General features: G+C 39.8%; 1 protein-coding gene across 2 annotated transcripts in view; it reads right to left on the minus strand.

The window, feature by feature from the left end:
* LOC106713237 (Ig-like and fibronectin type-III domain-containing protein 2) overlaps positions 1-12,471 on the minus strand; it is a 75,154-nt gene that overhangs the window by 1,183 nt on the left and 61,500 nt on the right. The window contains exons 10-27 of one of the 2 annotated variants that reach the window (XM_045681329.1): positions 11,867-12,027; positions 11,347-11,560; positions 11,108-11,233; positions 10,807-10,987; positions 10,526-10,660; positions 10,222-10,403; positions 9,121-9,259; positions 8,836-8,968; positions 8,490-8,691; positions 8,096-8,201; positions 7,664-7,804; positions 7,054-7,232; positions 6,180-6,347; positions 1,510-1,633; positions 1,133-1,334; positions 698-870; positions 376-551; positions 151-234 (exon numbers count right to left, since the gene is read on the minus strand). In XM_045681329.1, the coding sequence (XP_045537285.1) occupies positions 151-234; positions 376-551; positions 698-870; positions 1,133-1,334; positions 1,510-1,633; positions 6,180-6,347; positions 7,054-7,232; positions 7,664-7,804; positions 8,096-8,201; positions 8,490-8,691; positions 8,836-8,968; positions 9,121-9,259; positions 10,222-10,403; positions 10,526-10,660; positions 10,807-10,987; positions 11,108-11,233; positions 11,347-11,560; positions 11,867-12,027 (2,826 nt within the window). Of the gene's footprint in view, positions 1-150; positions 235-375; positions 552-697; positions 871-1,132; positions 1,335-1,509; positions 1,634-6,179; positions 6,348-7,053; positions 7,233-7,663; positions 7,805-8,095; positions 8,202-8,489; positions 8,692-8,835; positions 8,969-9,120; positions 9,260-10,221; positions 10,404-10,525; positions 10,661-10,806; positions 10,988-11,107; positions 11,234-11,346; positions 11,561-11,866; positions 12,034-12,471 lie in introns of both variants that reach the window. The other variant, XM_045681328.1, reaches the window with a different exon arrangement.

Below are 12,471 nucleotides of genomic sequence, written 5' to 3' on the forward strand. Positions count from 1 at the left end.
TTACAGACTTCTTATCCTTACTGGGTATTTAAATTTTTCAAAAATCTTTTTGAACCATAAAAATTTGTAATAATAAGTAGGAAATAAAGAAATAAACAAGTAATCCTAACGTGTTGATAGAATTTTGTTGAAAATATAATAAGTACTTACATTTCCTAATGTGTCAGTATTTGTTTCTCTGAGGTAACTGGGATTCTCAAACGCAACGCCCCCTTGCGTTTTAAGTCTTAAATTCTGTAACAAATTCAAAGATTTTAATAAATCAAAGTTATGCAGTAACCAGTTAGAAGTGAGAAGATAAGAGAGTTGTAAAGGAATATTGTTACTGTGACCCCGGTAGAGGTAATGTAGTGGGGGTGTGCCGATGTGGCTTACCTTCCTGTGCCGGTAGTAGAATCCTGCAGCGAGGAGCAGCGCGGCGAGCAGCACGCAGGCGACGGCGCCGCCTACTGCAGAGGCCGCGCCGCCCGACACCGGCGCCGCCGCCGCGCCCGCGCCCAGCTCCTGACCCGCCGTCGTGAACATGATGGGCGCGCTCAGCGATGACGTGCCTGATACAAAATATATGGCTTCAATCTTATTTCAAAACTAAAAGACCACTTTGAACTCTTAATTCGGTGATAACACAAGTGTAGCCACCAAGCTTGAGGTCGGTGCTGTTGGCCACGTCACCTGTGTGACATAATGCATCCCTTACCGACGTCGTTGGCGGCCTTGACGACGCACTCGTATTTGACGTCATCGCGCAGGCCGGTCAGCACCACGCTGGTCTCGCTGGTGTCTAGCTTCTCCGGCACCTTTGCGCCGTACGCGCGCCAGAACACACGGTACAAGTACACCGTCTGCGGGTTCTTCAGCGGCGGCTCCCAGCTAACCGGAGCAGAACGATGTGTTTTTAACGAAATTCGCGGCTTATTTACATCATATGGTATAACAGTATAATTAAAAGGCGTCTAGTGTTAGGAATCGTTGGAATAAAGCACACACAAAAAGATTTAAGGTTACAAGTCGAAGGTCAGAAATCGGCGCAACTATTGCAATGCACCCAAACAGCAGAACAAGTGCAAGACCATACGATGCAAAAAACCATACGGAAGACGAAAGTATCTATCCTTTACGAAGTTCCTCTCACCTAAGTAGGACAGCGTGCGGAGTAGGCGCAGCATGCGCGCGCAGTTCTCTCGGTGGTCCTGGTAATCGGGCTCCGGCGTCTCTGAAGCAGGCCAGCGCTCGTCGTGCGTGTTGCAGCGCGCAGGACCGCGCCACTGGTCCTCCGCGGCACAACTCGAGGCAGGACCGCGGCACGCCCCATGACGCACAGCATCCGCGGTGGTCTGTAATGTGGTCTTTGTTAACACATGCAATCGAAAAGTACAAGTTGTACCAAACTTCGTATTAATAATTATGTATTTGAGTTGTCAGCGATATTTAAGACGTTTTCTAGACCATGAGGTCTCTAGATGAGTTCTTGAGCAGTGTGAAGTGTGTCGAACAGCTATATAATCTCACCGGATCCGTCTGCGGCGCACTTCATTAGCTTCTCGAAGTCGTCGAGGCACTCGGGTCGGTCCATGATGTTGTCCATGTCCAGGTGGAAGCTACACGCGTCTATGCACGCCGATGACACGTTCATCTGTTTAATAACTCACTGAATCAGTAATTGAAACTAATTTATTAGTGATAGTTCATAATATGTCTAGTTAGATTACAAACTATATAATATAATATAATAATAATAATAATAATAATAATAATATAAGCCTTTATTCAGACAATATACAAACAAACATAATTTAACGTTATAATTAATAAAACAATCATTGTCCGTGTGTCAATTTGACAAAGGCCTCCTCCATTTTGGACCACATTCTTCTGTCTCTCGCTGTTCTGGGCCATGCACTCCCCGCTACCGCTTTTATCTCGTCTACCCAACGAGTACATGGTCTACCTCTTTTTCTGTTCTTGTGTTTAGTATACCAGTGCATTATTAATTTCGACCATTTTTCCTTTCCTCTAATTGTATGGCCCGCCCATTTCCATTTCAACTTTTTGGCTACGATTGTGACGTCTTTTGTTCTGGTATGCTTCTTGATATTTGAAATTCTTATTCTGTCCGACAATCTCACGCCCATCATACATCTATCCATGGCATTCTGACACACTGATAATTTTTTATTTTGAGCCTTTGTGATTGCCCAAGTCTGACAACCATATGTCATTATAGGTAGAATGCAGGTATCAAAAAGCTTTCGCTTGATAAACATGCTGATATCCCGATTTGTCATAATATCTTTGAAGCTCCAGAATTGCTTCCAGGCGTTACCCACACGTCTATCTATTTCTTTCGAGGTTGCATCAGTTGGCGAGATTAAGTGACCTAGATAAATATATTCTTCCACATATTCCATAATAGTGTTGTTTATATGTATAGGTATTTTCTCTCCGTTTGTCATGATTTTTGTTTTTTCTGTATTCATAACTAACCCTACTTTTCGACTTTCTCTATCCAGGTCATGGAGCATTACTTCCAATTTTTCAGCTGAAGGTGAGAAAACTATCAAATCGTCCGCAAATCTTAGATGTGAGATGTTTTCGCCATTTATGGTTAGTCCTTCTTCCTTCCAGTCTAGGTGCCGAAAAACTTCTTCCAGAACGGCTGTAAATAATTTTGGTGATATAGGGTCGCCTTGACGGACACCTCTTTCTATGTTTATTTCTTTCCCTTCTTTTTCTAACTTTATTTTTGCTTTGCTATTACTGTACACTTTTTTCAATATTCTTATGTATTTATTTTCAATACCTTGGTTGAGGAGTGCTTGCCATATGAAGTCATGTTCAAGGGAATCGAAGGCCTTACGATAGTCTACAAAACAGCAATAGAAATTTATATTAAATTCTTTGGCTTTTTCAAATAGCTGTTTCACGACATAAATGTGGTCTATTGTGGAATAACCACTCCTAAATCCTGCTTGTTCTCTCGGCTGATTCTCATCCAAAGTTTTTGTTAATCTATTTAGGATAACTTTGGAAAATACTTTATAAATGTTAGACATGATACTAATGGGTCTGTAGTTATTTATGTTATTCTTGTCTCCTTTCTTATGAAGTAATATTATGGTCGATGTTGTCCACTGATCAGGTATTACCTCACTCTCCAAAACGTCATTAAATAGGTAGGTAAGGGTAGGTACCAGGTGCTCTCTATTTGCTTTAAGAAACTCGTTGGTGATCCCATCTGAACCTGGAGCTTTATCTTCCTTTTGGGTTCTTATAGCTTCGTATACTTCTGCAGGTAATATATTCGGTACACTATCTCCCCCTGACAGGTCTGTGGTCTGAGTGGTGTTTGTTTTTGAATACAGATCTCGGAAGAAATTAGTAGCTTTCGAAATTATTTCTGGTCGTCTTGATTCTATTTTGTTATTTTTATTTATAATATTTGGTATCCAATCTGTTTTATCTCTTAGTTTTTTCAATGCTTTTTTAGTACCTCCGGTTTTTTGAACACATTGTTCTAGTATACTTAACTTGTATTTTCGTTTATCTTTCCTCATGTTAGTTTTAATTGCCTTACTTAAAATCGTTATCTCTTTTCTCGTGTCTTTTGTTTTTTCGTTCATTGATATTATTTCAGCTCTTTTCCTTAATAGGTCTTGTGTTTCCTGAGTTAACCACTTTGCCCTACCCTTCTTATTGCTGGGAACACTTTTTTCTCCTGTAGTTATAATTTCTTCAAACTTGTTATATTTATCCTGAATATTGAGATGTTTCATTTTTTCCCTAAGAACTTTAATTTTCTCTTGCATGTTTTCAATGTTGATTTGTTCTTTAGTATTAGATACTTTTATTTTGTATGGTCTGTTCCTATCCTGTTTTATTCGTAATTTTGCTCTCACCATTCTGTGATTGCTGTTAAAATTAAGGTTATTTATTACTCTGCAGTCCTGAAAAGCTTTGCTTTTATTGGTCAAAATATAATCAATTTCATTTCTGTGTCGTCCGTCTGGCGACTCCCATGTCCATCTGTTATTGACACGTTGTTTAAATGAGCTATTCATTATTTTAAAGTTATTCTCGTATGCTAGTTGGATAAGCTTTTCCCCATTTCTTGTTCTTCTTCCATAACAATATGGGCCTAGTGCTATGTCTTCTCCCTCTACTCTTTTTCCAGTTCTGGCATTAAAATCGCCCATCACTATTAGATTCTTGTGAGTATGGTTTTTAATTGCCTCTGAAAGGGTAGAATAGAAACATTCGATTTCAACAGCAGTAGACTGTTCTGTTGGAGAATATACTTGTACAATCGACCATATCTCATTGTTCGGGGGTAATTTTATATTAAGAATAACAATACGTTCGTTAATACCAATAAATCCGTCTATGTAATGTTTTAGTTTTCTTTTAATTAGAAAACCTGTGCCGTAAAGACCAGGAGTGTCTCCTTTGAAGTAGAAAATAAAGTCGCCATAATCTTCTATACTCTCCCCTAGTCGGCGGACTTCGCTAAGTCCAACTATCGACCAGTTGATGTGTTCGAGTACTAAGATTAGTTCGGTCAAGCTTTCGTCAGTTCTTAATGAGAGAGTGTTGTATGTGGCAATGTAGATTATGTCTTCGCTTTGTGAGGATGTAATATTCTGCGGGTGTGCCTTGCGTTGACCTAAGTTATTTGGAGGGTAATGGTCATCTTCCCCCACGGTGACCGGCCGGATTGGGGTGTATTTTATTTTTGTTGTGATTGTATTGTTATGTTTGTCTATATCTATTTTCCGGTTGTAAGGCGTGATGATTAGTTTTTTGTTGTTGAGTCCGTTAATGATTGTGATCTGGGTCTGCTGGATAGATAGTCCATCATGTTCGTTTTGTTTCTCTTCTTATAGTCAGCTCTACTAACGACTTCTTTACTGTTAGATTGTTTTGGTTGTTCTTGTGTTTGTGGTGAGAATGATGTTTCTCTTTTTCTTTTTTCACGATTATTTTCTTTCGTCGTCTTTACTATGAGCTTATCATAGTTGAAGTACGCAATATTTCCTTTCTTTCTTTCTTCCTCTAATTGCATTTGTTGTTCTTTTCTTCTTTCTATTACACTTTTTGGAAGATCTTCTTTAAGGTAAATTCCCTGTGGTAGATTCTTCTTACTTCTCATAATAAGTTGTTTTTTCCAAATTGTTGAGATGGACACTACAATTGGCCTAGTTTTGTCCGTCATTTTTCCAATCCTATAAGCTTTGATTATCTCATTGTTTTCAATCTGTACACCAGTTGTATTTATAATTCCTTTAGTGCAATTTATAAGTTCTATTTGATTTCTTTCTTTCTCCTCAACCCCGAAAATCACTATGTTACACATTCTTCTTTCTTTTTCCATAAAAGCTATCTTTTGCTGAAGTTCTGAAGTTTTTACCTTTAAGTTTTCATTTTCTTCTACAAGGCATTTTACTTTATCGTTCATAGCTTCCATTACGTTTTTAGTTACGGCGTTTGTTATTTCTATAGTTTGCTTGCTCAATTTTTCTTCTAAAAATTCAATAAGTAAATGCATATTTTGATCCATTTTTTGAACTTTTTTTTTTTTTACTATGGTTAATATTTTCCCTAATTCTAGGGAAAATCGTTTAGGATGGCAACTCCTAGCAAAGATGTCAGACAGTCAGTGACTTTGACGTCTGTCGACAATGACTTTGACGTCTGTTGACAATGAATTTGAAGTCTGTTGACAATGACTTTGACGTCTGTTGACAATGAATTTGACGTCTGTTGACAATGACTTTGACGTCTGTTGACAATGACTCTGACGTTTCTTGACAGTGACACTTGACAGTTGAAGTTGCCGATGGAATACGATGACGCAGTCTTTTTTGGTGTTGGCAGAATTGTGTAGTATTATTTTAAAATGTTGGCACAATGTACACAATATGGCTAGCTGACTTGCGGTTATTGGTCTTGAGTGAACAAATTATTTCTCCTTTTTCACTTTTAACACTACGATTCACCAGAACTGTTACTGACATATGTAGTTGCGAGTACTTAATATCGGGTTTTTGCACTTTTGTTGAAGTTTAAATGAGATAACTATTAATATTGAATTTAAACACGGCAGTCGTCGATAAACAATGTTTGCTTTCTAACGCCGGAACCGGAACTATATAGTCGACAATATATCGGCGACAGTCAGGTACCTGTGTGCAGCATTGGGTGACGTTGTGGTGCGGCGCGGGGTGGCGCAGGCGCACGGACACGGGCCGCAGCGTCTTACCGAATGCGTTCTCCGCGTGGCAAAAGTAGTCTGCCTCGTCTGACTCCGATATCTTCTTTATTATTAAACGCATCGTGTACTTTGTTTGGTCCTACGACAAGAGTAAAGAATATAGCTGGGAGCCCCAGGAGTCTGAGAAGAATACTTTGAGAAAAGCTATTTTACGAGGCATATTTTTTTGTAATTCGTTTAAAAATATTAAACGTTAAATCAGCTTATTCCTAATTGTAAAACTTTCCGTTTTAATTTGATGAGGTCGTTTCAAATAAAGGACGATTGTCAGCGAATGTCCTTCAGAAAGTAATGTATTGACAGCTCATGAATAATAATGAGATGGCGCGAATTGGATTTCCATAAATAATTAAAGTGAGTTTAAATACGTCGACCACAACTCACTTGTAATAAAGTAATGGACGGTCGGAACATTAAAATTGCACACGGCTTTTACATCTTCGATGTCTTTCACTTTATTGAATTTAGAATTTGTTGTTTTTGTTTTTAATCTTCAATTATGCAAATTATTTTTGAATATAGAGTAAAATAATTTAAAGAAATTTTATTTAACAAGCATATAGTTGCAAATCTTACTCATATTATAAATGCGAATGTTTAGATGGATGGATGGATGGATTTTTGTTTGAAAGTATCTCTAGAACCGCTAAACGGATCTCGACGAAATTTGGCATAAATATAGAACACTGTCTGGAAGAACACATAGGCTACTTATTAAATACAGTCAGTCTAGGTGGTCTAGTATTCAAAAAGTTTGGTGTATGTTATAAAAATAAATTCCTTACTTCAGGGTCATCAATCAATTGTATAGTGTAGTTAGGTCCGTCTATAACCGGTGTCCTGCCGTTGGGGTCCCTCCAGAAAGCTATAGTGGGTTTGGGCAGAGCCTCTACACGACACTCCAGTATCACGGAGTCACCGGCCGCTGCCATAGTTATACCTGATGCTTGGATTGTTGGTACGTCTACAAGAAATACGATAAGTTTCTATTTGTGCAGTAACAATTGAACAATCATTTTCCTGATTACTTTCCAATGTACATGTTACTCTTACTAATATTATAAATGCGAAAGTTTAGATGGATGGATGTTTGTTTGAAGGTATCTCCGGAACGACTCAACGAATCTTGATGAAATTTAGCACAGTTGTAGAACATAGCCTGGAAGAACACATAGGCTACTTATTACGTTTTTATTTAATTCATAAAATAAATTCATTGCCTGTTTTACGCTATTAATAATCCAGTAAAGTGTAAAATATATAGGTGCAACGAAACTATCTGCGTTCGACTCATTTAAATTGAATTGTTACATTTGAAGTACAGTTGATCTGTTTACACTTTTTTTTTATAACTTGACTTGGATAATAATAGTCTTGAATGATTAGTGCACTGACGTGATATATTGATCTTCCTGGAGGCCTGCATGGGTGTGCCGTAGCCATTGTCCGCGTAACACGAGATCTGGTCCATGTCCCGCGTCACGTTGTGGATCACCGTCACCATGTGCCGCGTCACCTCTTGTCGGACTAAGCGACCTGAACACGACATGGTTGCAAGATGCTTGATCTTAATAACATGGTATCTTATATTTCTTAAACAACCATTTATCAAACGCAAGGGACATTAAAGATGTATTAATTATACTAACAGCCTTATACATGAGCTTTAATACATTTACGATGGATTTGTAAGCGTCTAGAATGTTTAACTATGTCCTGTCTGATCTTTTCGTCGGTCAACAACATTACTTCTTGCAAATTCGAGTTGTACTAAGAATGGATACGATGGTTTTAACAAACTGTTGCAACTTATTCTTTAAGTCTTACCCGATATGTACAATGAAATGGTGGGCGTGGGTGTGCCCATAGCGATGCAGAGTATCGTCATACTGGAACCTTCCACCACGAGGTTCACCGGGTTCACGGTCGGTGGCTGCAACATTGAATTATATCTAGTATTCTACGTTACTGATTTTTTTATAAGAGAAGGGGGCAAAGGAGTGGTGGGAACATCAAGGTGATCATCGACGCCCATGGACATCCGCAACACTAGAGGAACTGGAGATGCGTTGCCGGCCTTTAAGAAAGATATATGCTCGCTTCTTGTAGGACCCTAAGTCGTACTGTTATAGTCGATTATTTAAGAATTAAGATATGGTTTTTATTAAAATCAGTTGAATCCATTTTTTTCCTAATGAACGACCAAAACATGTCTTCGTACCTCAACGTATGCGGGATACGCTGGGTCTGTCCAGGCGAGCAAGGTCTCCGAGGGCAGAGAGTCTCCGGCGGCGGCGTGCGCGGTCACCCACACCACGTACTGCGTGTTAGGTGCCAACTTTTCCAGCGTGTGACCCGGCACTGTCGTCTCTATGCGCGTCACGTTGGCAACACCTATCTGACTTGGCGACTTGTAGAATAACCTGGAAGAAAACGATATTATTAACATCATTCGATTGTTAAAAATGAATTAACTTAATGGCAAATACATTAAAAAATTGTCCGGCCGCTGGAGTATTCGGACCTCTAAAGAACTCCGACGACGGGATGTTTGTAACAGTACGTACGTGTATGTGATTTTCTCATCTGGCAGTGAGAACTGCGGCGGCTGCCAGGTGAGAGTCAGCCAAGTGGCGGAGTGAGAGGAGACCGCCAGCGAGTGCGGCGGCGACGGAATGCCTGATACCTCCTTCTCGGAATCTGAGCACAACATTTTTGACTTTAAGAACGTTAGAAAATAAAAAAATAAATCATTAAATAGATATCATTCAACTTGAATCTGCCACCGTAGGCTGCTTGAAGCTGTCTCCATGCGTTGACACTTAGTTCCGTCAGTAAATGTTAAGGTGTACCTTTATCTGTGATGTTGAGGAGCAGCATGCTGGAGGGCAACGAGGTGCCGTGCTCGTTGGCAGCCACTACGAACACATGGTACGTCGCGTTCGGCTCCAAGTCCACGATGCGCGCCATCGGCTCCGTAACGTTCAATTTCTGAACGACAAACTTTAATATCACACACAGCGGAAAGTTAAGTTCGAAATACTCTAAGCTATGTAAATTTCGAAAACTGTTGTTAAATTGGTTTTAACCAAGATACTTTATTGATGTAACAACGTCAAAACTATCTCTGATGACGGTTTTGGTCTCCTATTTTAGTTTTCTTATGGTATGTCCTAAAATCACACACAACTGTAGCTATGTAGTTTGGAAACTATATTTACACAATATACAACTCCTAACGGACTACACGTAACTATTTCCTACATGAAAATTTAATAACTTATGGATAACTTGGAGTAGTATTTGCATCTGTACACAAGTAGCGAGAACAGGAAACTTGCTCTATAGAGGTTGCAAAGCTCGCTACTTGAAATCAGTCACGTGAATAGTTTATTGCCGAATGTGAGAAGCGAACTTCGAAGTTTCCTTTTACTTGCTTTGGAATATTTAGGACATTCAAATACCTATTGTTACACAAAGGCTGTAGAAATATTTAATGTTATCCGTTTTGCATTTTTATTTATAAAGGAGTAATACATGTTAGAAGAAAAACCTTTTTCTCAAAAATATCGTTTCATATTTAAGTTAGAATTGTTGAAGTATTTAACCAAAACCGATCCATGGGCACAGAATGTCGAGCTATTTGTAGAGTTATGTTTTATTAACTACTAGCTTTTACCCGCGACTCCGTCCGCGCGAAATAAAAAATAGAAAACGGGTTAAAAATTATCCTATGTCCTATTCCTGGTTCTAAGCTACCTGCCCACCAATTTTCAGTCAAATCGATTCAGCCGTTCTTGAGTTATAAATAGTGTAACTAACACGACTTTCTTTTATATATATATATATATATATTATGTAAACATGAATCTGGCTGGAACTACCTAAGAAGGTTTAGTTTTTAACTATTTTATTATTACTAACGTCATGTAAAATTTTAAATGAACTATTACATTATCCAACTGCAGCGTGTTGTAGTAGTAAGGTTGAGAGTTGTTGCCGACGAGCTGCCAGTGCACGGTGTAGGAGGTGGCGTTGGCTCCGTCCGCCGGAGGTGCCCACTCCAGGAACAGTTTGCCCTCACCCGACACCACCGCGTGCAGCTCGCGTGGAGGACCCGGCAGGATACCGGTACCTATACACATATAACATGTAACAAGACCAAGGAAGACCAGGATTCTTGTCTCTACGGGTCTTATGATTAGTTCCTTCAATCAAGAACCGGTTTATGTTGTAGAAGATCTGTCTACTGCGTACCCTCTTCGAAGCACTGCACGATGTTGCCGATGTAGGGCACGCAGACGTTGACTCCGCCGGCGTGGGCAGAAGCGCACACGCCGCGGCAATGCGCCGGCACGCCACGTCGCGCGCAGCATTCCTCGTGGTTACGACCTGATATAACATATTTAAGTATAGTTGAGTTGATTTACACACATTGTGAAAGAAAAGTCAGGTGTAGATATAATAGATTAGAAGTTACAAGCTTGTCTAACGTTATCCGTCTGTGCACTATTTCTATGTCCCAAGCGGTGTGTTACCTCCAGCGCCGCAGCGCAGCAGCTTGTGGAACTCTTGTGCGCAGAGCGGCGCCAGCGTGCGCAGGTCAGACATCTTGGCGTCGTAGGAGCAGAGCGGCATGCACACGCCCGCCAGCGACACTCTCTCGCAGCACGCCGTCACGTTGTACGCGTTCGCTGATATCTCCTCTTCTTCTATCACCTATAAAACACATACATTAGAAAGAGATAACCATATTGGTATTTCTTCTTCACATCAGACTAGCTTATGCAAATATGATAGCGTACTACTACGTACTACGGTATAGTGGTAAATTTGTACCTGACTTTGAGTCCTGAATATGAGCCTGGGAGAGGCGTCCCCGACCCCGTGCTCGTTGACCGCCTCCACGTAGATCTCGTAATCGCTGTTTGATTCCAAGTTCTCCAAGATGTAGGGCGAATGGACCTATAGACCATTAAACATGAAGAGAATTAAAAAAAAAAACAGAATCACCTGACACATGTGTCATTTGTGGTACTTATTGTCTTTAAGCATTCCTCTAGTTCTCTAAAATGTACCTTTTTGAGTATGATGTAGTCATCATCGAGGGCTAGGGCCTTGTAATGCAGGTTGTAGTGTTGCACGGTGTCTGCGAGGGCGGCGGGCGGCGCCCAGTGCACCACGGCGTAGTCCGTGTCAATGTTGGTGAGGTGCAGCCGGCTCGGCGCGCCCGGCAACACGCCGTAGCCTTGCAGTAAGCAGTTTGTGTACGCACTCATGTAGCGGAGGCATCTAGTCAACATGAAAAATAACATATAAATAAAAGAAGAAACATAGAAATCGGTTTGTTTATTTACTGGTTTTTATTTACAAGTAGAAACTTCGTTATTGATACAATTAAGAAGTGGAATAGAATCACTTAAAGGCGTCAATTTTTATGTGCAAATTACTTTAAAAAATATCGTTCTTTGACCGTCATTGAACATCAGTTCAATTGTGAAATTAATGATTATTTGAGAGAAATTGTCGTTCGTATTTTACTTAAGTACTTTGCCAGTTTTGATAATTATTTTTAGTTAAAACGTTTTGTTGACTAACTTGAAGTGATTGAAGTCTAGCGTGGTGATGTTCCCGCTGCAGAGAGGCAGACAGGACTCGGGGAGGCCGCGGGCGCGACAACACGGCGTGTGATCCATCCCGTTGGCGAGACACCCGAAAGTGGCTCCCGCCCACGGCGCGCAGATCATCAGGTCTGTCACCTGCAGCTACGCGTTACAAACGGAACGAGCTGATGATCTGTTAGTCACTGATGATCGTGATGTGCGTTGAATGATTGTGCCACAATTTAAAAAGTGTTTTGTTAGTTTTTTATATTTTTAATTTACCAAATGGCCACTATGTCCAATTTGTAAAACTGTACGGTGCAAATTTTCCTAACGTAAAATATTTTTATCTCAATCGAAATAACCAGATTCGTAGTCAGTTTTATTATATTTCGAGTTATTTAATTCGTATTCATAGTCATACCGACCGTAGGATTCTCAAGAGAGTATTTGATCAATACTGAAATAGTTAAGGCTATTGTTTCGCATCGCTGAAGATTGCATTGTTCTAAATGTGGACAATATTTCAGTAGAATTTTCACTATAATAATGTCGATAATGTCTTTAAATAATGGTTTTCCAGCAAATTTTAAAGAAATG

This window comes from Papilio machaon, chromosome 15 (assembly GCF_912999745.1).
Source record: "Papilio machaon chromosome 15, ilPapMach1.1, whole genome shotgun sequence".
In the NCBI taxonomy this organism is placed as follows: domain Eukaryota; kingdom Metazoa; phylum Arthropoda; class Insecta; order Lepidoptera; family Papilionidae; genus Papilio; species Papilio machaon.